We start from the raw sequence: 25,158 nt of genomic DNA, 5'->3' as shown, positions 1-25,158 counted from the left end.
TGTTCCTCGTGGATTAGGAGGGATGTACTGTACGGTTCACTCTCTGAAGGAAACAAGAGTGTCTCTGACAGAGTGCTTTCTGGCCCTAACATTCAGCACAAAGTACAAATGGATACGCCAGACTCAAGAGAGGACTGGAGAAAACGGAACAAGTGAGAAGGATGCCGATGGCGACACACTAGACCAGGGCTGGCATCAGATCAGGGGAGGTGCCAGCCCCCCAGGAGGCTTCAAACCTCAACTCTTGGCACACTGAGAGTCTACACACATGGTCAATATGAAATGGATTCCATTTGCTGTCTGACTTATGATATCGGTACGTTAACCATTTAGATGAGTTTTACAGCTGTGTCCCCACCCACGGCCTCTCTGCCTCGCGTGACGATGGCTCTCTAAACAAGAGAAGCCACACAGAGAAAATCCATACACTGTTATTAAAATCTGGATCGCACTTATGCTGTTACTTTTTAAACTTGACTGGTAGTATCAACAAAGCCATCCGAGGTCCACTTTTGTTGTAGGAAATTCACCCTCAATCCTCCATTTTCTCCACCGAGAGAGAACTTTTAACTTAGAGGAGTCCCTAGTGCTTGGGATTATGGCCCTGGCCTCAGGCGGCCCCGCAGGCCACACGGCTCTCTGAGCCTTCCCGTCAAGGACCTGCTGCTTGGTACACACACACAGCTCAGATGCGTTCCAAGTACTAATTACTCTACTGTTTCAAGATTAGGCTGCACACGGTGATACTAGTCTCCTTAGAACAAGTGTTTAAAGTAATAAGTAGATAATACACAAAATTGCTGCCGAAACAAAAGGACATAGAATACTGACAAACAGAATAAAGAATAAACACAGCCAAACATGACTAATTCATTGCTACTTAATGTGATGGTTTGCTGCAAGAATATCATTCCCGGGCAAAATGACTGTTCTTAATTCATATGCCCCCATTGGCTCAACTAAAATCAGCTCAAAGAAATAATGATTCACACAAAACCACTGTATGTCTGATAAAATTAGAAGGTTATTTTTAAAAAATCACAAGCATTACAACTACCTTCAATCTACTGGTTGACAATGTATCTGCCGTTTTGGTCTATAAAATATTCATGTTCACTTTACTACCCTCATAACCTGTTTCTCTGCTGGTTCTCACCCGTGATGTGTCTCCCTCCTGCTTAATCATGTCCATCCCAGGCAGCTGGTTTGGGAAAAGGCTGCCTCCCCTCAGAGCAGGGTCGTTAACCTGCAGGCGACAAGACAGGCAGGATTTCAGTGGGACATCCGAAGTGTGCTGGGAAACAACCCACCATCAACCTTTCCCCGCTTGTTTTAGGTGTAGACTAAGGGGGAAAGATGATTCTGCAAAACTGCCTACATCCCTCAGTCTCTTCTGTGTATGTACCTTGGGGGGGAGTCTGGAGAAACATGAAAAGAAATACTTATAATACACTAGCTGCCTTCAAATTAAATTTTACTAGATACATTTTCATGCCACGCGTTCACTGTTTTGGCTGGTTCAGATTAGACCAGTAACTCCTACTGGGGACTCTGAAATCGTCTGAGTAGCTCCTAATATCTTTGTTACTCAGGCAAGTTATAATTTGTAAGAGCCAGTGTGAGTAATCAAACAGCACTGGGTTTGTGAATATTCCATGACTAAGCGAACGATTCAGTAGCATGCATACATTTCTTTTACAAATTACAAAGTATACACACAAATGCTAATATGGGATTGATTTTGTCAGAAGATAAACACTGCATGTGTGTTTTTTGGGCTTCTGATATTCAAAAGGTTTATATCCATGCAAGTTTCAAAGCAATCCGGATTATTAAAAATGCACCAAGGAGCTGCCGGATAGCTCAGTTGGTTAGAGCGCGAGCTTTGAACAGGGTCACCGGTTCGATTCCCACATGGACCAATGAGCTGCATCCTCCACAACTAGATCGAAGGACAATGACTTGGAGCTGATGGGCCCTGGAGAAACACACTGTTCCCCAATATTCCCCAGTAAAGAATTTAGAAAAAAAATGCACCAATTTTTTTGGGGGGTATCACTTTGTGAGGGGTGTAAATGTCTAACTATTACGTTAGCTTGTACACTTGAAATTAATTTAAAAAAAAATGCACCAATTTACTTCTGGGGAGGCTGACTAGGATCCAGGCTGGACTGGACCACCTCAGTAGTCCTTGCCCTGGAAAGGAAATCAGGAACCACCAGTGAGTGGACCATTTTCGTAGAAAATTCAACATCAACACTACATTTTCTCCACTGAAAAGATAAAAGTCTGTGTTTCTTTTAATTTATGTCTGCTGAATTTACCCAAATGAGCATTTAGCCACTATCAATTCAACCACAGAAGTACAAATTATTATTACACGTATACATAGAGCTTTCTTATACTACAAAAGGCTTTAAATTTTCTCATGTACCATTCTGCATTTTTATTAACATCTTGTATAGAACACTGAGGCACTGTAAAATTCAGTGAATTTTCACACAAATTGTGCTTTACCAACATTAGAATTAAATAGACCCAATCAAACATTCAATCTTTCACCATTCTCACCGTTGTGATCTGACTGACACTCAGTGCTGTCAATGACTTTTTGGTTAGTTAAGTCATTTAAACTTGCCATGCCTCAGTTTCTCCACATATAAAATAAGATGCCAGGTCCTTGCCACATCTATACTCTGACTGAACCACTGAGAGAGGAGAGTGTCAAGCATTTTGTGCCCTTTCAAATTAAGATCTTCTGTCAATACCATTTAAAAGTTATTCACCAGTATCTCTGCCTGTGGATCAGCCCACCGCAGATTTCTGAGTCCTAGACTGGCTACCCGAGATATCAGATGCTTTGAGTCTCTTTCCCACCAGTGAAGTTGGTATGTACTCAGGGATTTTAGAATCGTTTCAGTGTTATTCAACACGAAACAGAAGTATTACTAAAAATACTGACCAAAAAGAAAACAAAAATCATGGCACCCACATGCCAAAGATGATAAAGAGTAGTTTTTGGATTATCTCTGTCAGTCTCCCTGCACGAGTGAAGCATCATTTAAAGCTAACTGGACGGCAGGAAGTTTGACCTTTGTGATTCATCTTCTGGTTTTACATTTAGGAAGGAAAAAATCAGTTCTTATGCTATTAATCCAAAACAAAGCTATTTAAAGCACATTCTCCACTCCACATTTAGAGATTCATTTTAGATATTGGCAAATTCTTCAAGTAAGAGAAAAAATTAAATGACAAGAAAGTTAAGAAATATTTTAAAAGATGCTGAGGAGTCAGGAAACCTTTCATGTGTATTTCATCATCAACAAGTATTCCTGGGAATAGCACTAACACAGGTGACGGTAAGGTAAAAAAACACTTCAAAATAAAGGCGGGAGTTGACAGAGGTTGAGTCCCCGGGACGATACACGCAATGCAGCAACAGACAGAGCTGTGACCCGAGGACACGGGCTCCTGGTGCTCACCTGCTCGGGACCCATGGAGGACAGCCCCGACGTAGGCACGGAGGTCACTGAGGTCATGCTGATCTGTCCTGTCATCTGGTTCATGTTGCTCATCCCACCTGTGTTGGTTGCCATGGATACATTGATGTTCATGTTGTTATTGTACATGCTGGTGTTGGCTTGTTGCCCAAAGTGTGGTGGGGACTGTTGTGAAAACATGCTAGAACATAAGGAAGATGAACATGTGAGAGCCCTAGCGCAAACAGGCAGGCAGTTTGGAGCACTGGTTTCTTAGGCATTTACTTTATAAGGGAGTAAGTCTAGGCTGAGAGAACCCAGGGTGGGACAGCTGGCGGTGGTGAGGTCAGGAACGGCAGGGCAGGTGCCAAATGAAGCTGCAGGGGCGACCACACCGCCATGAAGGTCAGGACGTGCATTTCGTGTCTGTATCAGACAAGCTCTTCGTTTGCTCTGATTACTCGGACCGATAAAGGAGGTCCTCTAGGGCACTGCCTTTCTCAGCAGTGTTGACCATGGATTGGTGGGCTGCTACCTTCTTAGGGGAGTTCCTTTTACTCCCAAGAAAAAGGTATTAGGCTAAGCTTTCGTAAACTCTGCTAACTTCTTCCCTAGGGAAAGTAACCTGGCTTACTTAGCAGTTTACTTGCGATTGCTTGCTTGGGCAAAGAAGTTAAGAAAACTACAGGAAAGAGGCTTGTGGGCCTACAGAGATTCCCTGGTGATCATTTCTATGACAGAGACAGAGACACAGCATACCTGTTTCCACCCATATTCCCCTGCGCCCATCCATTCATGTCGGAGGAGGCCTGATAGGCTGGGTTAGCCTGCGACTGCTGCATCATGGGGCTCTGTGTATGCGCCATTCTGGGTGACATCAGAGGGCTCTGGGGGGTGGTGGCCCCAGCAAAGCCCGGATCAGGCTGCTGACTTAGTCCTTAAAAAACAAAGCAGACATCCAAAGGAGACAGTTTTATCGCAGAGAATGGGTGGAAAAAGAAAGAGAACATTCAAATTCAATACACACAGAAAAGTACTTTAAAATATCTGATCATGTACTGGTTAATTACATATATGTTTTAAAAGAGAAAAATCTCCACGTCTTGGTTCTCTATAGTAGTTACAGGGATGCCCAGGAACCATCTTAACCATCATGGCGAGAGGTAGAGAAAGAAAATAGTCTTTCTTCCCCACATCACTCTCCAAATCGAGAATGAGTCAAATATATACATATATTTTTCTCTTTACTCTGAAATATTCCTTAAATTTTTATATATCACTATAAGGACCATTTAAAGTTTAAACTGGATTAAAATTCAACTACACATAAAAAGTCAACACATGGAAATAATTTATTGTATTAACTCAAGTCATTCTATATGAGAGATGCATTTTTAAAAATAAGTAACTGCAGTCACAATTAGCTTGTTTGTCTTTATAAAGGGCTCTATGGCACTTTCGCGATATCCAAGATTACAAGAAAAAAATTCAATGCAAGCTGCTTGTTCAATTTAGAAGCAAATGGCATTTACACTAAAAGGAAAAATACTTTCAGAAGACTTTTCTAAATCATTAACAACAACAAAAAATAGAGGAAAAGGAGCTTGGAAATAAAGGAGGCAACTTCTTAGAAAATTTCAGCGCTGATGTCAAGGTAAGCACATTTTTGACTAGATTGTAAAATATGCACATTTAATTTATACTGAAGTTAGCGATAAAAGATAAGTTTCAGATAGCCAGGAAAAAGCGGCACGTTATCTTTCTGTTTCGTTAGAGAAATGGGAAACATGAATTTAGGCATCACAGAGACTTGATAGCTCTTTATAGATAACACTGGCAAAAGATAGGGAGTCATTTAGAATATTAATGCTAACCACTTTTATCAATAATTCAACTATTAATTGAACATGACATGCACACAAGTATTAACGTTTATGACATTACACACTTGTCTCTTAAGACTGACATTAAACAACAAATCAATATGAAGAAAACTAAGAAGTCTTCCACTGTGGCTTCGATACAGCACTTCTCAAGAATTATCTATGCATTAAAGATTTGGTATGATCTTCAAAGTCTTTATTTTGTATAATAAAAGTTGTAGATGTCTAATACTTGTATTTATATACGTATTTCAACATTTTGTATATATCTATTGATTTGTTTGAATCAGACTCAGAGGTTTTCAAATATAAATATATACACATCGACCTGTATTTACAGACAGACAGAGACATATATGCTCATACACGCTCACACACTACTGGTACACTATACACACTCACACTTACTTCGGTCATTCTTAAAGTAAGACCAGCACTCAGAGAAAAGGTGGTACCTGAGCCGAGAGACTGGAAGGTACTGTGCTGGACTTGGGGACTTCTGACAGGCCCCAACTGTCCTCCCAGGTTTCCTATCATTCCCTGGTTAGCCAGATTCATCTGGGAGCCATGCAAAGAGCTGTGAGAGAGGAGCTGTGACCCAGGACTGGGGGACACTGGGGAGAAAGGACTGGTGAAAGGTGGTGGGGATGTAAGTCCAGTACCGTAGTTTGGAGGAAATGGAAACTGCTGAGCATTTGCCTGGGGAATCCGGGGGTTGCTCATAGCTGCTTGCATTCCGCTAGGAGCCACCATGCTTGATGTCATGTTCAAGCCCTGTCCTCTCATCATCAGAGTTCTCTGCTGCACTTGCTGTTGCTGATGCATTTGTCTCTGTCGAAGATGCTGGTTCAGGATTTCCCTCTGTCTTTGGGCCAGCATCTGTGCATTAATAGGTGCCTGAAATGGGGGGGTGGGGGGTAATACACGAAGGAAAACATAGGGGCAGACAAACCATATTAGAAATTGCATAGTCTCGTGCAAAATTACTTAGAAAACAAACTGACGTGGCAAGATTTTAGAGTTGAACAACCGGTGGTTGAGAATGTGAGTTTCTAAGTTCCACAGAGATGCGGACTATTCTGAAACCTTGCAAGGACACAGGCCGTTACTGTAAGTTAACTTGGGCCTCACTGTGAGAGGGCCCAGCGCACGGAAGGACCTCACAATGCCACCAGTCCTAGCTGTAAGAGGCCTCTGAGGATGGCAGTTTTAGAGTCTCAGTCAAGGGACATTCAAGTCTAAACAGAAACCAAATCACTGCGTCACAAGGTGGCTTGAAGCAGAGGAGGGAAGAAAGGGGGAAGTGTGGGGCGAGAGGGCGACAGGAACAGACACAGGGCCTGGGACAGGATGGCAGCTGGAGGGCGGAGACGCCAGCGCTGGCCCTCAGAAGAGGTACAGGCTGTTCACGGGTCCTAGCAACATACAGTCCATCCTCAGTATCCGTGGGTTCTACTTGTGAACTTGCTCACTCATTAAAATGTATTTCTAATCCTCAAATCAATATGCACAGCATGCGGTTGTTTGTGGCCGCGTGCAGAGCGCTGCAAATCTGAGATGCCCCAAGTGCACGCTCCGGCCCTAGCACACTGTGCCTTCTTGTTTCAGCTTTCACACTGTCAACAAGTGTCCTTTCTGTGGACTATTTAGTCCCAGGTTTCTGACACTGTACTTTATGTTGGTGATTCTCTGTTTAAAATGGCTCCCAAGAGTAATGCTGTCTTGTGTTCCTAAACACGAGAGGCTTAGCTGGGCCTTTGGAGAAAATACGTGGGTTAGAGGAGCTTCCAACAGGCAGGAGCCACAGTGCTGCTGGGTGGCAGTTCAGTTAACGAATCAACAACACACTTTAAGCGAGGTGCTGGAGCAGAAACACACCTCAGAAAAGGTTACGCAGCGCTCGATGTGTGAATATGTTGTGACCCACGGCTCGCAGGACCCTAACCCTGTCCTGCTCCTTGGATCAGTGGCCCAGTACCATGAATTCAGTGTTTGCATTCACTTTACAGAACACAGCATATGTGAATAGCGGCAATTGACTACACTGAATCGGAGGGGTCTACAAAAGCGCAGGCTGGTGGGTAACGGGACGACACTACAGATCTGCGCGGACTGCACCGGGTGGCTCCTCAGTTATGTCACGCGGGACGTCAAGGAGGGAGAAGTGACGAGAAGGCAGACGGACACAGTGAAAGCTGACGGCTGGGCTGCTCCTTACCTGTGTCGGTACTCCAGGCCTCAGGGTCAAGTTCACATTGGAAACATTGCTGATCTGATTCATAAGTGGCTGGCGATTCTAAATGCATCCACACAGGAGAATGAACACAGTTTTAAAACAGAATATATTTTATCTCAAATCACCTTCCTTACGAAGTAACCCTCTCAAACCAACATCTGCGTGCTGTCGGATACCGAAAGCCCGTGGCCTGCGGCTCAGTCCCCGTGTACAGCTAGTTCTGAGTGAGGTTTACTTACAACTAGGGAGTTACTGTGTGGAGAACATACTGTTTGCAAGGGAAGGAGGGAGGAGAATGATCAGAAAAGGAGGTCGAGAAGAAGACTAGAAAAAGGCAGGTGCTCATCACGTGTAAAAGATGATTTGAAAGCTGCAACATTATTATCGGCTGTCTTACAGAAATCGGTCCGGGCTTGTTTCAATGTGAACACGTTTCCTTGAGCTAAATAGGCGTGTTATAAGGCAGCGTCATTGTGCCACCATTCAGCTAACAGTGACTATTTTTGTCATGAGAGAGGACTCATGACGGGAGCTAGTCGTCCTGAGCGCTCACTGAGGGCTAAAAACTGTGCCAGGCCCTTCAAACACATACACATTGCCCAACACCGTAGAACAAGCCCACTGTACAGAATGAAAACTGAGGCTCAGAGAGCTCAAGGTTAGATCATCAGTAAATAAGGGAGTTAGGAAATTAAAGGAGAGCTGCCCTGTGCTGGAGTTAGTGGAGTGAGAAAGAAAGAAGGTAAGTAACATAGAAAGGAGTATGAAAACTGTAAGATTATCTTGAAAAAGCTTCCACCCTCTTGGAAAGGACAGAATGAGCGTTCAGACCTCCACAAGGTTGTGATTGTTGTTACCTCACATCAGTCTTGCCTCTGTTCCCCCGACCCCCGACTTTCCAGGCCCCGACAGAGAACACACCTGTTGTGCTTGGAGGCGATGCTGCAGCTGAAGTCGCAGTTGATTTGGCTGGTTCTGCACCAAGCCCGTGGGCCTGAGGCCCGGTCTGGGCTGCATGCGGAGAGTGGCATAGCTAGGCCGCTGCCCCATGGCGTGGAAGTTCGGGTCTTGCATGGGACTATAGCTACCCTGGGCCATTTGTGCCTGAGACGCATACTGCTGTGGGAAAACGGGGGCCTTCTGCTCCAGCATCATGTTGGAGTCCTGACTCGAGAACTGTTCCGGATCCACTGCTTGGCTCTGGAGAGAAAAAGCCCCCAGAGAACACACACACATAAATAAAAGCACCAACACCAGCAGGGTAAATGTAAGGCTGGCTTCTCTCACTGCTGTAGACTCGAAGCTTTTTATACTGTACTCACTACACAGTGTTACTTTTAGCTTGACGTGACTTCACTGTTCTTTCTAGGAAAGCCTCTTTGTTCAATAGATCCAGTTCCGTGAGAAAAGAAGCAGGGCTCGGGCCCGACTCCACCACCACTCCTTCCAAGGGAAGGGGAACATGGGCCACGACTGCAGAATGCCGCCTACTCACTCCACCAATCAGAGACTGGCCTGGACTTTAAAATGCAGACGTCCCCTGGGAGTGTTACATTTTTTGACCGACTATTCACACCTGTACAAGTCATTTTAATTAGACAACCACCTTGGTATCTAGCTGGGATCAGCAGTGTTGGGGTTCCCACCACCATTATTCCCATTTTGCAGGTAGCAAAACTGAGACTTGGAGATGTGAAGCAAGTTGCAACAAGCCCACTTAGCTAGTCAGTAGTGGGTTCCAATCCAGTTTATGATTGTGGACCTAAGCTCCTCACAGGTTGGATACGCTGCCTTTATTTCACTTTTCTGTGGCTGAGAATTTCCTACATACCCCACATTTTGCCACCATTATTACCTACTACACATATTTAATGTGTTTATCAGTCTTGACTACTTAGGGCTCCCCTATCTATCTGGGTCAGAACGGGGCAGATGCAGAAAATCCCGAACTTCTCCAAGGTAGACACCCCAGACCCAGGTGGCCCTGACTGGCCATGCGTGGAGTGGAAAGGGGTACCGGGCTAATTGTCCTCTTCATTCTACTTCCATCAGTAATGGCTACAAGTCTCGTGATACACAGGAGGGGAGAGGCCAACAGCAAAAACACCTGAGGTTTCCTCAAACCAGTCTACCCACGTTGGGGCAGGGGCCTGGAGCTGGCCACATTCAGATCAGGGTGGTCCTGAGGTCGGCCCGTCAGAACTGGGCCCACTCCCCTTCCCATGATGGTTGTAAAAATGTGGATGAAGTCTACGTGGGGGAGACCATTCACTGTGGAATTACTGCTCTACCCATATCCACAAAGCTATCTCAGAACTTTGAGTACAAATAAAGTCCATTTGTACTTCACATTTCTCAACTTCACCCAATAACTACATTTCTAGAGTTCAGTGTAATATGATGGAATGATGATGGATCTGATGAGACAAAATAGAAATAATACAAAGAAATGGAAGAAAAGGAGACTAAAAATATTAAATGATAAAATGATACCAATTTTGATCAAAGCAATGCTACAAGTTACTCAGCAACCCCAAGGATCACATTTTTAAATGTCACTTAGACAAAAGTCAAGGATAATAGTACTGAACGCTAAATTCTAAATACCACCAAAGACAAAGCAAACCAGCCACACAGGAAACACTTAAACTCCATTTTCTTTTCTTGATTTATTTCAGGTTATATCACGTAACCTCAAGTCATTTCTTTCCATTCTGCTGTTCTCAGTATGAATCGACAAGTCTTTACTCCCACTTCTGTCTGCAGCACTGTGGGAATTATGACAAGACTATTTTGAATGCTTCAGAGAAGTCTCCATGAGTCTGCATCGCCTCCCTCACAGATGCGCCTGACACGTCGGATGACCACGCAGCGCAGTGGACACTGGCAGGTCGTCTTTAGTGACAAGAATTGCAGACCATCCATGCTGAGAAGAGAGGCAGACAGCAGCACGGCTGTGATAGCTTTGTCTCGGTTACTCTTTATACAATAAACCAGGATGGCCGTTTCACACACACGTAGCCAGGTGGCCAGAGCCAGAAAGTATTATGCTATTGCGTGAGACTTACTAGCTTATTTATTGTATTACTGCTATAAATTACTCTTAAAGCAGAGACTTACTTTAAGTAACCAATTAATTACCAGGAGGAGGAAAGCTAACTAAGCACACTAAGATTGGTTAACTTCTTTATGTTCCCATGTATGCTTACACATCCCGAATACTGCTGTGAGCTAACGCCACACAAAGGTCAGCCACAGCTGAAGAACGACAGCTACCTGTACAATGACCTCTGCTAACGAATGTGCAAAGCATTCTTTTAGCACAAATAGCTTCGTATCACTAGCCTACACGTGTGAGGTTAATACGGTGATCACGGATATTGGTGTTTGGGACGAAAGGGTGCAAGGTCGTGGGGCAGCAGTGCCTCCCTGCTCCTTGAGTGTCTGTCTCTTCCTGTCATCAGGTGAGCCGGACTTGAGTTTCTGCCTTTCAGCTCAGTAACTATATGTAAAGTTCATTCTCAGTGTTTTCCATTCTTGGGCAAAAGTTTACATGGCAGTAACAAGGAGAGGGGGAGAAAGAAAAGAGAGCTAGCTTGGTCAGAGGTAAAAAAGTATTCTGAAACGCAGACTATCTGTAAGCAAAAGAAAATGGAAATCTCCGTGCCCGCGTGAGTGCGTTGCCCCCCCAGCTGCCCTCTGTGCATACCTGGCTGACCAGTTCGGGTATTCCCAAAGCTCTATCAATCTCCTCCAAGCCATCGAAATTCCGCAAGGCCAAATACAGCTGGTCCAGGAGAGCTCCCTCGTCACTTGGAGACTCCGCTGCAGGATGTGGACACAGCAAGTCATCTGGAGAGTTGCCAAACGGCTGCCTGTAAGGAGACAAACTTCATCATGGGCCTGTGGAACAGCTAGTTGATTAGAGAACTTTTTTTCCCCCCTTAAAGACAAAAATATCAGTTGACTTTCAGGGTCTTTGTACCAGCTGGACATAGAACAAAATGACAGCCCAAAATAACGGATATACTTTATTCAATGCCTAACAGGCCAGACATCAATCTAGGCGTCTGATGTATGATTTTTATTTCTGTTGCCCCTACCCCACTGAAAGCTGGCAAGGCTGACACTCAGAGAGGTCAGGCCATTTGCTGATGATCACACAGGCAGACACTGCAAAGCTGGGACTTCAACAGACCTATATGAGTCAGGGCCCGCCCGACTGTTTTGTTTCCACAAATCTATGCCGACTCCTCAAGCATATAGATATTTGTTATACTTTGCACTGAAGTAATCAAAGGATGTTTCTGAACTTTAGTAGGAAAGACAAATTGAGTAGTCTTATTTCATTTGAGGCTATGACGACCCGACTGGCTGACATGGAAGAACTACAAAAGCCACATTAATTTTGGGAACTCAGCTGTCACTAGACTGACTGGATTAATAGGAAATTTCTTAGTCACGCATAAGCAGGACTTGTAAACATTTATTAAAGCCCTCAGCAAGTGTGGCTGTTAGCTTCCCTGAGTTAGCCAACAAAAGTAGATCACAAATATGCCAATTATATTTGTTATTATATAGGCTAACAGGTGATAAAATCGTAACACTAAACTCGAAATTCTATGGTATATAAAACTCCTACAATTTATGTTCACTGACAAAGTATGGGAGCTTTTTAAAAAGAGCTTCTGAGTTACTTTAACACCAAAGGGGAAATACTTGTATTTTGCCAAAACAGTCTCATTTGTACTTTCCGAGTTACTGTATGATGTTTCGGAGAAAATAAAAGATACAGGCAAGTAATGTCATTCTGAAGCAGGTGAGAATAGAGTCATCAGGGACGAAGTCACCTATCTAACCCAGTTTAATTAACACGCCATGTTTTCTAAAGACAGTTTAACAGGCCCCTCTGGTCTAGAATCCTGAATTCCTGATTATTCAAGCAAACAGTCTCAAACAGTTATAACATGGCACATTAAAAACCAATCTATACTCTCTATCCCTCGTTACATGGAAAGGAAGTCACTCAGTTAAGGCCCCTCGATGCCACTCCTCACCTGCGGTGCCACCGCTGGGGCACAGCAACCTGGCAGTGCAGGTACAGCCTGAGCTAGGTGGGTTCGCTACGCCGCCCCCCCCCCCCAATGCTCCTGCAGAGTTAAGTGCCTCCACCGACTCTGAGCCTCTTGCTCATTGTGGGACTGTCCACGTGCCTCCTCTCCGCACCACTGCCCTTCCACGCTCTCCCAGTATGAACTTTTCAGATGCAAAGGTGGTCAAATCCACTCCACTACTGCTGCACTGAGGGAGTGGGAGGGAGGAACAGACAGAGAAAAGCAGCGACAAGGAGGAGAAAAACCACAGGAGGAGTGCCTGTCACGGAAGCAAAGATAGGAGGAAATTCCCCAATGAGGAGTGACCGACATTAGGATGTGCTAAGTTTCATGAAAAACGACCTCAAGTCAGCCAACACACGAATGCTGTCTACGTACGAAGTTCTCCCAGTCCTGAGACCTCATGCCCCAAAGACGCTAGTTCAGCGAGGCAGGCAAGCATTTTCTTTAGCTTTATTTCCTAATTTTCACCTTCTGTTTCTTCAGAGGCCTCATTTCTGTACAACCACGCCCCCCACCGCCATCTCTCCATGGTGACGGGCTAATGGAAGATCTGCTCTCTTTTAACTCCAGCAAAGCTGCCTGGCTGCTGCATGAACCCAGGCTTGGATCTGAAACCCAGAGTGCCAGGGAAGGGGGAGGTGGTGTCTCTTTGCAAGACAAACTCACCCTACTGAAGACACAACCAAATGCCTAAGGAAAAAAGCTCCCAAAACTAACGCAAATACTCATTCACATTTAAATGGTTTCCTAATAAAACAACCCATTTTTGTTACATGCTTTTTATTTCTTTTAATTAAAAAAAAAATATATCGAACTAACGTATGACACAGATTCGAAAGTGAAACAGTACCTTTAGGCCTTCCCACTTTGGTCAAGGCCCTGTCTGACTCAAGCTGGGACTCTCAAGATACTTTCCTGCTTCCAGTCTCTCTCTGATTCTTCTAATATGATGCTGTCAGGTTCTTTACGAAACCCACTTTATCAAGCTGACTCAGTATTCTTACTTCACCTCTCCCGAGAAAATGCCCAAGTCCCTGGGACAGGGTGGTTGTGGTGGTGGTGGTGGTGGTGGTGGAATTCAGGACACACTTTGGTAAAGCCTAACTTTTCTACACTTAGTGCCCACAACTTCCTGTGAGCCCCAGCTATTCCAGACAATTGATCTTTCTTTCCAGAAGATGCCATGTACACATCGGAATGCCAGAACCCATCATTCCATACTTCCCACTCTCTTCTCCATCTAAGACCCTACCTTCCCACTATCTCCTTCACAGCCACTCTTGACCACCCCGACTCTCCTCCCAACTCTAGCACCACCTACTATGTTGTACTACATTGATATTGGCATTTACATTAAAAACATCAACTTCAGACTGTGCCTAGTGAGGATATCTTAAATCTCTTGGTTGGTCCAGTACTTGAACTATATAGGTTATAGTAAGTTAACAGTTGATGGAAATAAAAGGTTCCTGATCTAGCTGGGATATCATACCCTATAACCAGAAAAATGCATTGCACTGTGGCTTAGGTTCATAAATTTGGGCAGACCATGAATTTATCACTTGCCTTAAAGACATCATAATACGCTTGGCTTATAGAAAAAATACTGACCCAGACTTCCAATCCAGCTTTTTAAATGGTCACCAACATAATGAAGAAATTATTTTCCTACATTTTGAACAATTATTAATACAAATAAAGGCACAATCTAGATGGTGTCTTAAAGACACAGATCATACAAGGTGTGATAAAAAAATATGGTGAATGTTTAAATTAAAAAAAAAAAAGTATTACAGTAGAAGACACATTGCCATTAATCCTCCTCAAAATCCTTCCCCTCGCTTCGAACACACTTATCCCATCATCTTGCCACTTTCTGACACAGTTCTGGAAGTCCTCTTTCGTGAGTGTCTTTAGTTGCACTGTCTTGACTGCCTCGATGTCCTGAATCGATTCAAAACGTTGACCTTTCATGGTCATTTTGACTTTGGGGAAGAGGCAGAAGTCACACTGTGCCAGATCCAGTGAATAAGGTGAATGAGGACACACTGTAATGTTTTTATTTGACAGAAATTGCCGTACCAGAAGCCATGTGTGACACGGAGCCTTTCCGTTGTGATCACAAAATATGGTGAATGCTGCTGCTGAGTGCCATCCAACGGAAAGGCAGGGATCTTCAATATGGGAAGCGGTGCACTGAACCTTAGTAACAGTGCGTGACAAGATTTAACTTCTTTGGTGCTGTCAGTTGAGTGTGAGCTACGGTTGAGAGAAGGTGTGTTTTAAAGTGTGCTGTAAATCATCCTCCATCACAATAATGCTCCATGTCACACATCACTTCTGGTATCTGGCAATTTCTGTCAAATAAAAACATTACAGTGTGTTCTCATCCATCTTATTTACCGGATCTGGCATCGTGCAACTTCTAGCTCTTCCCCAAAGTCAAAATGATTCAGGAAATTGAAGCAGCCATGACAGCACAATTAAAAACACTCACAAAAGAGGACTTCCAGAACTGCATCAGAAAGTGGCAAGAATGATAAGTGTATTCAAAGTGGGGGGGTGGGGTGGTATTTTGAGATGGATTAATGGCAATGAATCTTTTACGGTAATAAATTTCTTAAATTTAAACATTCACTGCAGTGTTTGATCCCACCTCTTATTAAGACAATGATGAAATTCAGAGAAATAAAAAGATGAACACACACAGGCCCCAAGCTCGTGCAACATGGTAAGTAATAAACTAGCAAGAGAAAGGTCTATCATCCATAGAAACCTCATTTCTTGAAATCTGCACTTTTATTTACAGAGTAGGAGGACACTAAGGAGGGCAATAAAGACAATAAGGTCAATTCTGAGTCATGTTTGAGAAACCATACCATTACCATCACTTTTCACATGTATTTCTGCAGAAAAGCAGCAGCTACTACACATAATGAGAAATAGTCAACAAAAGAAACTTTACTCTCAGATACATTTCAAATGAGAGATAACCAATTAACTCTGAAATTTTGAACTTAACGTGAAAAAAGCAAGTCGTTCACGAGGCAGCCACTATATTTCAAGAGAAAATCACTTTTATAAATCCAACAGAAATATTCAAACAAATCATCTATAAATTTTGGACTATATTTTAAATATCTCTTTTACATACCAGATGAATGAAGGCAAAAAACCACAATGGAACTACAGAAATAAATATTAAACAACCTATTACTAAATGCATAGGCAGTAAAAATACAAAATACTAATGCTGACACTTATAAAGAAGGTTAAAAAAAAGGCACTGCTTTTCTTTTATTTCAAAAGAGAGACGTGGTGTGAACCATTGTTATCCATCACTTCTGAATTTCTATGACTGAAATTATCATAAAGTTGGTCATAAATTTCTTCCAAACTAAACTATTTAAAATAAAAGAAGTGGGGTAGGTGACTGGAAAAACTGAAATAACATTCAAAGCGGTGAAATGTTTTGTTTTGTTCACACAGTTCTTAGACAAAGAAAGCTGACAGACAGTAACCAAAGCAACAGCAGAACGGGGCATGCTGAGTCCCAGAACCTGCTCAGCAAACCGAACAAGCTGCCTCTGTGATGGGACTCAGTAAAATCTGGAATTCCTTTTTTAAAACAGAACTTTCATCTGTTTGGGCAACAGTGAAAATCCTGACTTTGGGCCTAGTTTACCCTAGATACAAGTCTTGGACATTTCATTCAGAAACAACTATCAGGTGCTGGATTTAATTATTGTACTACATTTTTCTTACTTGCAAGTTTCCATGGAAATGGGTGGGTTTTTAACATGTCAAATAAACATATGTCGAAAGAGCATTAACACTGCCTGACACCACGAAATCAGACTCAAAGAGCTGGAAGGACCTTGAGAAAGTACTGCCTCCAAGGATGACTGAAGTGGTTATAGCACAGGCTGCTCTACTCCCCAGCAAACCCAGTGATGGAGGCGCCACTGCCCTGGGGAGCAAGCCTGGAGAGGGCTCATACCTGCCTGTGGCTCTGTCTGTCTGTTCTCCTACTGCCTCATTTCTACTCAAATTACAGCAGGAGGACCAGCAGTGTTGGCATCACCTGGGGCTTGTCAGAAATGCAGACCTGCCTTTTAATGGAATCCCAAGGGTGCTTCAGAGGGGCTTGAAAACACCTGTTCCTCCCCCTAAGTGAATGGAATACAGCTGGTGAACGCCCTTCCTCCTTCATCTCCCTAAGACAGTTATTGAGCAGTTCCCCTACTCTTCTTTCAGTCAAATAACCAGGTCCCTACTTTTTCTCACAAATCCTATTGCTAGGCTCATATTCATCTCCTGCTATTTTGTTTTTTTTTTTAAAACTTCAATGAAGCCTCTGAATCCTTTATCACACCCTGAAGATACAGAAAGGAAATGGGCACTACATCACAATTCTGAGCTGTGCAACGCTGACTATGACAAAAGCATGACATCCCAGAGTGGGACTCCCTCAGAAACTTGTATTTAAAAAAAACACCGAAAAAGCAGCTCTGGCAATGTATTCTACCTTCGTGAAATTTCAGAAACTCTGCTGACTTTCCTCACTTGTGAATGTGGTAAGAGTATTACATAATTTTAGACTAGAATGATACCCCAAGGGAAGGCCAGGCCATTCAGTCTGTAGTAAGGTCCTCATTGAGCTTCTAACCTCAGCTCTTTACATATGAGAGCTCAAGACCAAATTTCTCCAGCTTGGGTTTCCTAAGAAGTTTACTTCCTGGAAAACAATGCCTGTAGCCTATAAGTTCCCACGCTACCTTGTGCGCAGGCTCCCAGCTATCTCCCAGCCTTGGGGCTCTTTGTGCACCCAAATAGCTGAGCAGCCATCACCCCGGCCTCAAGGTCACCTGTGCAACATCTGCTGCAAGTGCGCTGCTAAAAATCAGGGAGATGATGCATGTAATGCAGTTGTGAAGTTGTCTGTGCCGGGAATAATGCAACTGTCAAAGAGGCAAACAAAAAACACCGATGAGCTTAAACTTGAGCAAGCCCTGAGCTGCTGGTGACAGGCGTGCTTTTATCCATAAAGCACAGCAAGGTCAGAGAGCTGCCCCGAGACTGCTGCATTTGAGCTGAGGGAACCCGGAGGAGACCCAGGTGAGCAGTGACCCCCACTCCTGGCAGAGACCACCACAAATTATCGTAAGAGAAGTGTCCTCACTTTCAACCCCTGATGTTTCACTGGCTGGGATCAGCTCTGAACTCCCAAAGAAAGATTAGCAAAGTAGTCAGGGACACAGGTCGCCATGAGTGAGAGTGACTCACTGGATTTAGAACTCCAAGAAATCCACATGTTGGTATTAAATAAAGAAATTTAGAAAATAATGATGAATGTAATGTATAATGACATAAAGATGGAATCACGAAAACAAACAAGCAAAAAGAGGCTATGAAAATTAACCAGGCAAACAGAAAGCCTAGAAATGAACAACACATCCCCAATACCACGTAGTATAAATAAATAAACCCACCCCTAGCCGCATGGTGGTGAAGCTACAACACAGCAGGTACAAAGAATTGCTCAAAAGCAATCAGAGAGAAAAGATGAGCTACAAAGAACCAAAAATGATTAGACTGATAATCAGAACTAAAAAAACTCAGTAAGGTTGTTCACATACCACTTCCTTTTTTAAAAAACTGTTTCAACGGCTTAATGTACAACGTCTGAATTCTCCAGTTTGGTATTTAAGGTTCTCTATAAATCTATGTTATTACTAATCTACTCTTTCAGCCACATCTTCTGATACTGCCTTTTTTTCCCCCAACGTGGTGAAATACACGTAACATAAAACTCGATGATTTTGTTACCCTAAACATATCGTGCTGCTTCTATAACACCTAGTCCTGATTATGATTATGCTGCTTTGCCAGGTGGACTGGCTTCCTGCCACCTCTGCCTCCTGAAATTATACCTTTTCTTCCTGCCTTTGGAGCCTTTCCCAATCACCCCAGGTGGATGAGCTCTTGAAATATGGTTTATTTCTCTTACGGCATTTATAGTGCACACCTCATATTACACTTATTAGTGTACATATTTGATTTTCCAACTAAGCTGTAACTTCTTTAAAGACATGCCCTAAGTCTAACTGATTTTTAGACGTCCTTCTCCCCTATACCCCCTGCCCAGCAGACAGTACAGTCTGAATACATGACGATTGGTCAAGCACCAAGTATTCAAAAGAAAGAGATGAACTCCTGGCAGAGGCACATGGAAGATGAATCAAGGACTCATGAAGCACCCCTCCCTTGGCTTTCTGGGAGCTCAGCACTCACCTGCTCTGGCTGGCGAAAGATGCCTGCTCTATGGGCAGGATGCTTTCCGGCCACGGGGCGGTCTGATTGGGCGGAGCTTGTTGTTGGCTATACTGGGGCCCCCCCATGTTCATCTCTAATTCAGATGGCCCTAAACAAGAAGACAAAAATCCCCCCAATATTATAACTTGTAATCAGGAAAGTGTCTATTTCTGTTATATAGTACAAAGCAAAACATCTGGTTTTTAGAAAATGGAAAAGACAGAACCAATAATAATTAGGTGCAATAGTAAGTCTGAACTTTTATTCTGATATAGAAATAAAGGCAATAAATATCAAGCCTATCATACACTTTAGGGAATCTCGAGAGCAGCAGTTCTAAACCTTTTTAACTTAAGACCCTTTATATTCTTAAAAAAGAAAGGCAGCTTTTATGTCTGCAGGTTATACAGCTTATCGATATTTATTGTTATTGGAAATTAAAACTGGCAAATAGAAAAATGATTATTAATTCATTTAAAATCATCATAATAAGCCCACTACATGTTAAGATAAACTAAACTTTTCTTTAATGGAAAAAGAAATCTTTTACTGACATTGTCTCACATTTTTGCAAATCATTTTTGGATTGATAAAAGAGACCCAGAATCTCCTATCTGCTTTCACATTCCATCTACTGTGCTTTCACACAGCATGTATCTTCTAGAATTCTACTGTACAATACATTCGTGAAAGAATAAAGAGGGAAGAAGGAGAACAGTTTGGCCTTGTAGACCCCCAAAGGGCACAGGGGTGCTGGGCCATATTTCTGAATAGTGCTGGCCCTCACTGTGATTCAGCTAGCCAGGCTCAGGGTGGGGCAGAAAGGGGGCCTAGACCACTCACACGTGCTCTTCCTTCCAAGTTCTTTTCACAGGTTTAAGGGTAATGGGTAATATGAGTTTTTAATCACTTCATTGTTATCATTATCTGTAGGCCTGTTTTCCATTATAATAGATTTTCTGTTGAGTTCTCAACTTTTTCTGAGTTTATTAAATATCAGAGAAATTCAGCTACACTAAAGCTCACAGAGCCATATTTCAAGCTCAAAAGCCAGGTGAGTGCCTGCCCTTTAGTTAAGAAAGACTGAGGATGAATTAAGTTGCTGGATATAAGGGATTTATTATTCTGATTTTTTTCTTAGTTTCTCAGATTATTTATTTAAGTTATTAGGGGGTGACAATGATTAACGTATTATTATGATTTTTAAAGAAGGAATCAATATTTAAAAAATTTCCCAGTTTACTTTTGCACGGAATTCTGGTCATTTTTCATGCAAGCCTCAAATGATAACAAATTTGTGTTTGGGAACCACTCATTAACTCAAAGTACATTCTCTGTAGAAAGGAAATAGGAATGTTATTATTCAGAAAACAATAACTCAAAATGCACTGAGCAATTGTTGCCATTATTTTTAGCCCTTTAAACCACAATTACTTTTGCACCGACCTAATATATAGCTAGGTAAGAAAACTGACGCCAGACGTAGGATGAGAATTCTGCATTATCGTGGCACCGTTAATGATTTAGCGCTTACGCATGCTGTAATATCTAAGTATATGAAAAAAGGATATAAACATTAACTTACCTGAGTTATGCTAATGCACAAGGTAAGAGGAAGGTTAATATGTCAATGATTAAGAAAATAATCTTGAGTATGAGTTACACAGACCATTAATTTTTACAAAAATAATGGCTTTATTGAGATATAATTCACATACCATACAATTCACCCATTTAAAGTGTATGAGTCAATGGGTTTTAGCCTATTTGCAGAGTTGTACAACCATTACGACAATCAAGTTTAGAACATTCTATTCCCCCCAAAAGAAACCCAAAGAGTGACCGTTAGGAGGCACTCCCCATTTCCCCTCCAGAGCCCAGCTCTAGGCAACTCCTAGTGTACTTTCTTTCTCTACAGGTTTGCCTATTCTGCACATTTCTTATGAATGGACTCACACGATGTACTGGGCCATTAATTTTAGCCACATGAAAACTGTATGCAAATCGAATCCCACTGACCCTCACATTCTGTGAGATGTCCTATAAGGCCCTGCACCTTCAGTGAGGACCTAGGAGTGTCTGGTTTAACAGTCTAGGGCAGGGCCCAGGAATCTGCATTTTAAGGCCCTGAGATCATTCTGACGATCACTCAAGAGTTAGGAATCACCGCTGAATCATTGAAATACTTCTTAAAAATATCATAAACATAAGATTTCGAGTGCAACACTGAATTTACAACCCCCCCCCCAAAATTGAATTAGATAATGTAACGAAAATAAATGATCACAACAGTAGTTGATTCTCTTACATAACTGTAAAACCTTTGGGATACTATGATTCTACAGAGTTCCTGCAAAATCCCACTTATGACAACTTGACATGGGGGGATTACCTACACTGCAAATTAGCAGCTTGTCTTGAAAGGACTTAGGGGGCTATTACTCTCCTGAGAAAGGATAAAAATTACCACCAAGAGCAGTGAAACAACCTTACCTATATTCATGACCTGAGACTGCAGCATCTGTCTTTGGCCGGGCTGGCTGTTGGGTCTCATGGGGATGCTGGCTGTTGGATTCCGAATCATAGCTCCTTGGATTGGCCGGTTCATGGCACTGGTGGTAGCAGCACAGGTGACTCTCACAGCAGAACTCTGTGGTGCCCATTCCCCAGATGGCATGGAGGGCCGGGCAGCATTACTACTAATCATTCCTGCAGACAAGCCAAAGGAAACTGAGAGATGCAGTAACTGAGAACATCCTCAGCATGTACGAGCCCCTGATCTCACTGTGCACCAGATGATCACTCTATAATAAGCAGCTAGCCCAATAGCTAACGCCCTCATCGGGACGGATGCGGGCCCTTGGCTAAGAAATAAGAATCAGAGATCACTACCAAGTTTTTTACAACATGGACTTGCCCCTCTTTATAGTTCGGAAAAGCTGTTAAAATTGTTCCCATATGTACTTAGAAACAGGTGCTGTGGCGTGTGGATAACCCCAACTTCCTTCCTCAGGAAGTGAATCACATTAGCTGATATACACGTCAGTGCTTTACTTTCCAAAAGGGAGGTGAGGCTAAAAGGAACAAGGTAAAAAGCTCATTGATCAATATCCGAATTATGAACCAAAATCACAGAGACTATCCCATGAAGCCTGTGCCAGACTGTAAATCCTCGAAGCTCTTTCAGAGAATTCTAATCTGTGAAGCTTCAGGACTGACCAAGGTAGCCTCTGAGACATGAGGAAATCACCTGGTCTTTCTACTACACTTCTTTATAGCCTGGGCAAGGCCACGCCCACTATTTCCATATACCTGAACCACCACATTCCTGATGATATAGATCTAGAATGGGTTAGGACAGACTTGTGAAAATCCTTTTATGCTTCAGATATTAATAGTTATTTGACCACACATAACAATGAAAGCACAAGACTGGCAAGCGGGATCAAGAGTTTGCTCTCTGGCCTGGCCCCCAGGGTGCTGGCAAGGGCCAAAGATTGGCTAAGACTTGATATTCTAAGGGTCCTGGAAAAACCCGAAGTAAGGGCCCTTCATTTTGAAATGTTTAATGATGGATGTATAAAAGTTCTGCTTTCAAATACATGGTTTGCTTTCATTTACTATAATTATAATAAACAACTAAAAATAAGGTGTATTTAAGAAACGGAGAGACCACGTGTTGTGGGTGACTCTTTACTGGTGAAATGAGAATGTGCTGCATTAGGGTGATTAAGAGTAAAGGATAATTAATTAGGTTGAAAAAGTTAGAACAATATTAGAACAACACATATTTTAAAAAACCATTTTAAGATTAGATTTGAACTACGACAAAGATATTATGGGAGAACAGGCATTTTAGATTTCCAAAAATCTATTATCTAAATAATATAACACAATTCTACAAAGTCTAGAAGTCTTATCCATAATTCAACAGTATTAGGGCAGTCTCCATCTTTTTCCCTTTTTTGGGGAAACAAAACACAGGCATTATATGGTAACAGCCTGGACACCTGTGATTGCCAGGCTGCCCGGATATGAATATAGGTGTGCCCCCAAATTTCTACTTAAGATTCCTACAAAAACTCAGATCTTCTTGTTTTTTGCTAATACAAAGCCACCTTTAATACCACTGGCTCCTTTGCTCTTATAGAATTTTACATAAATCAGTATTTTAGTAACATAAATCAATACTGTATCTTACAAAATTATGTGAAATTAATATGGTGGTGTTTCTGTGAATACACAAATTACTGAAGTAGTCAGTTCACGGCCCTGATGATAGGCACCCAATAAATATTTGTTGAATGAATAAGCTATTCTATTAATAATACAGCATAGTTCACGTTTCCTATAAATTGCTTATCAACAACAAAAAGTAAAACAATCCACCTTTTTTCCTTAAATTGAACTCTTGTTTTCAGATAACTATCGAAATGGCAACTGTATACAGGGATTAAAGACTGCTAAAACAAACAAAAGAAAAACCCTAAATTAAACACCCACCAATATAAATTCTTTTAATAACAGCTATTCTTTCAATGCCTTTGTCTCTAGTACGTCATTTTGACAAAGGAAGAAAACCTATATAAGTTGTGAGCTGTTCTTCACTAGAAGAGGCAGCATCCTGCTGTGTCTGTGAGAAACATACTACCGGGCACAGGACATGGTGGTAACAGCCACACGTGCTGCCACAGTGATTCCAGACTGAACCAGAGGGAAGTTTGGGAACGTGGCAGGCGCCAGGCAGTGACTACCACTTGGGAACATGCTCAGGCAACTTGGCAGACACTTAACTTATGGCCGGTCCAGGTCCAAACCAGGTCACAGGCCACTTCATACACCTTCGAACACGGAGCCCTGGACCAGTTACTATAAGGCCAGGCATACTAATGCTTAAAGTTTTTTATTTTTAATTCATACTTTTCTGAATGAGAATTATACTGTTTGTAAGTATGAAAGGTTGGTTGAATTTTAAACTTCGTTCTGAAATTCTCCAAACACAAACCATCAATTAATAGGAAGTTGTGGGGTTATCAGATTATCACGAAAAGTTAGCAACCACCCATTACTTTACACACATCATGACAATGTCGAGAACAGTAACTGGAGTAGAAGTGAACTAAGCCTATGCTACAGGGTTAATGATGAGAAACCTTGTGACAGCAGTGATCCCAGAATAAACCCGTCAGCTTACTGGAATGCTCTCCGATGTTTCATACGCCACTCTCACGGCGAAAAGCTGTAGACTTTTCTTACGTTCAAATGTTAGCTTCTAACATAAAAATTTCACTTGAGAAATCCTACTAGCTTGATATGGATGAATACGTCATTAAGTTAAGTAACCCAGTAAAGTAACAGTACATTCGAGCCCTTACCTGTGCTACTGTTCCCTAAATTTCCTTGGTTTCCTATCATCCCTTGGTTACCCATCATTCCTGGCTGAGGTATCACTGAGTAGGGACTATTGTTTCTGATTGGTGGGAAGGGTCCAGCACCAGTTGGGCTTTGCAATGTGATGTCAAGTGGTAAATTCTGGTTTGGCAATAACCTGCCCAGTTGCCCTGGTCGTGGGTTATTAAAAGCTAAGGAGAAAACAAATGAAAATTGAAGGTTAATATAGGATAATGGAAAAGAACAGCAACAGAAGTAGTGATTAGAGAAAATATCGTCTGTGAAATAACAAAGATACGCACACCAGGGACCAGCTGCCTACATAAAAGACAAATTCACAGACAAAAACACATGCAGCACTAAAATGAAGACCTGTAATCTAATCAACAAGTCTCTAATTTAATCATTAACATTCTTACAAAAAAGAAAAATAAAGTCTATCATCATTTATCGTATTTTTTCTCTCCAATACTAATTTCTAATATTCAATTGTATTTGCTAAGTAAACCACAAATACTTTTTCTGCATATGTTATATTATCCATATTTAGGAGTATTGCTTTGTCTCAACTATGAACCTATAAATATCTCCTGCAGCACCAAACCCAGAAGGTTGGTTTGAACGTTAGAATATCAGGTCTTAACTGGACTTTCCTAGGAGTAGAATTAGGTTAAAGGTGTGTACTCCCATTGGAAGTTACATATCTTTAAGTGTAAACTCTGCTACCTGAAGCAATT

At 42.2% G+C, this 25,158-nt stretch overlaps 1 protein-coding gene across 7 annotated transcripts in view; it reads right to left on the bottom strand.

Annotated features, from left to right (window-relative positions):
• Positions 1 to 25,158, bottom strand: part of NCOA2 (nuclear receptor coactivator 2) — a 255,430-nt gene that overhangs the window by 5,648 nt on the left and 224,624 nt on the right. For 5 of the 7 annotated variants that reach the window (XM_033125740.1, XM_033125741.1, XM_033125743.1 and 2 more), the window contains 10 exons: positions 24,406 to 24,612; positions 21,524 to 21,739; positions 19,010 to 19,139; positions 11,308 to 11,473; positions 8,520 to 8,798; positions 7,581 to 7,658; positions 6,025 to 6,259; positions 4,239 to 4,416; positions 3,483 to 3,681; positions 1,157 to 1,246 (listed from right to left, as the gene is read on the bottom strand). In XM_033125740.1, the coding sequence (XP_032981631.1) occupies positions 1,157 to 1,246; positions 3,483 to 3,681; positions 4,239 to 4,416; positions 6,025 to 6,259; positions 7,581 to 7,658; positions 8,520 to 8,798; positions 11,308 to 11,473; positions 19,010 to 19,139; positions 21,524 to 21,739; positions 24,406 to 24,612 (1,778 nt within the window). The remainder of the gene's footprint in view (positions 1 to 1,156; positions 1,247 to 3,482; positions 3,682 to 4,238; positions 4,417 to 6,024; positions 6,260 to 7,580; positions 7,659 to 8,519; positions 8,799 to 11,307; positions 11,474 to 19,009; positions 19,140 to 21,523; positions 21,740 to 24,405; positions 24,613 to 25,158) is intronic. The other 2 variants (XM_033125744.1, XM_033125745.1) reach the window with 2 other exon arrangements.

This window comes from Rhinolophus ferrumequinum, chromosome 14, assembly GCF_004115265.2.
Source record: "Rhinolophus ferrumequinum isolate MPI-CBG mRhiFer1 chromosome 14, mRhiFer1_v1.p, whole genome shotgun sequence".
NCBI classification, from domain to species: domain Eukaryota; kingdom Metazoa; phylum Chordata; class Mammalia; order Chiroptera; family Rhinolophidae; genus Rhinolophus; species Rhinolophus ferrumequinum.
This window is presented reverse-complemented; position numbering and strand designations above follow the sequence as displayed.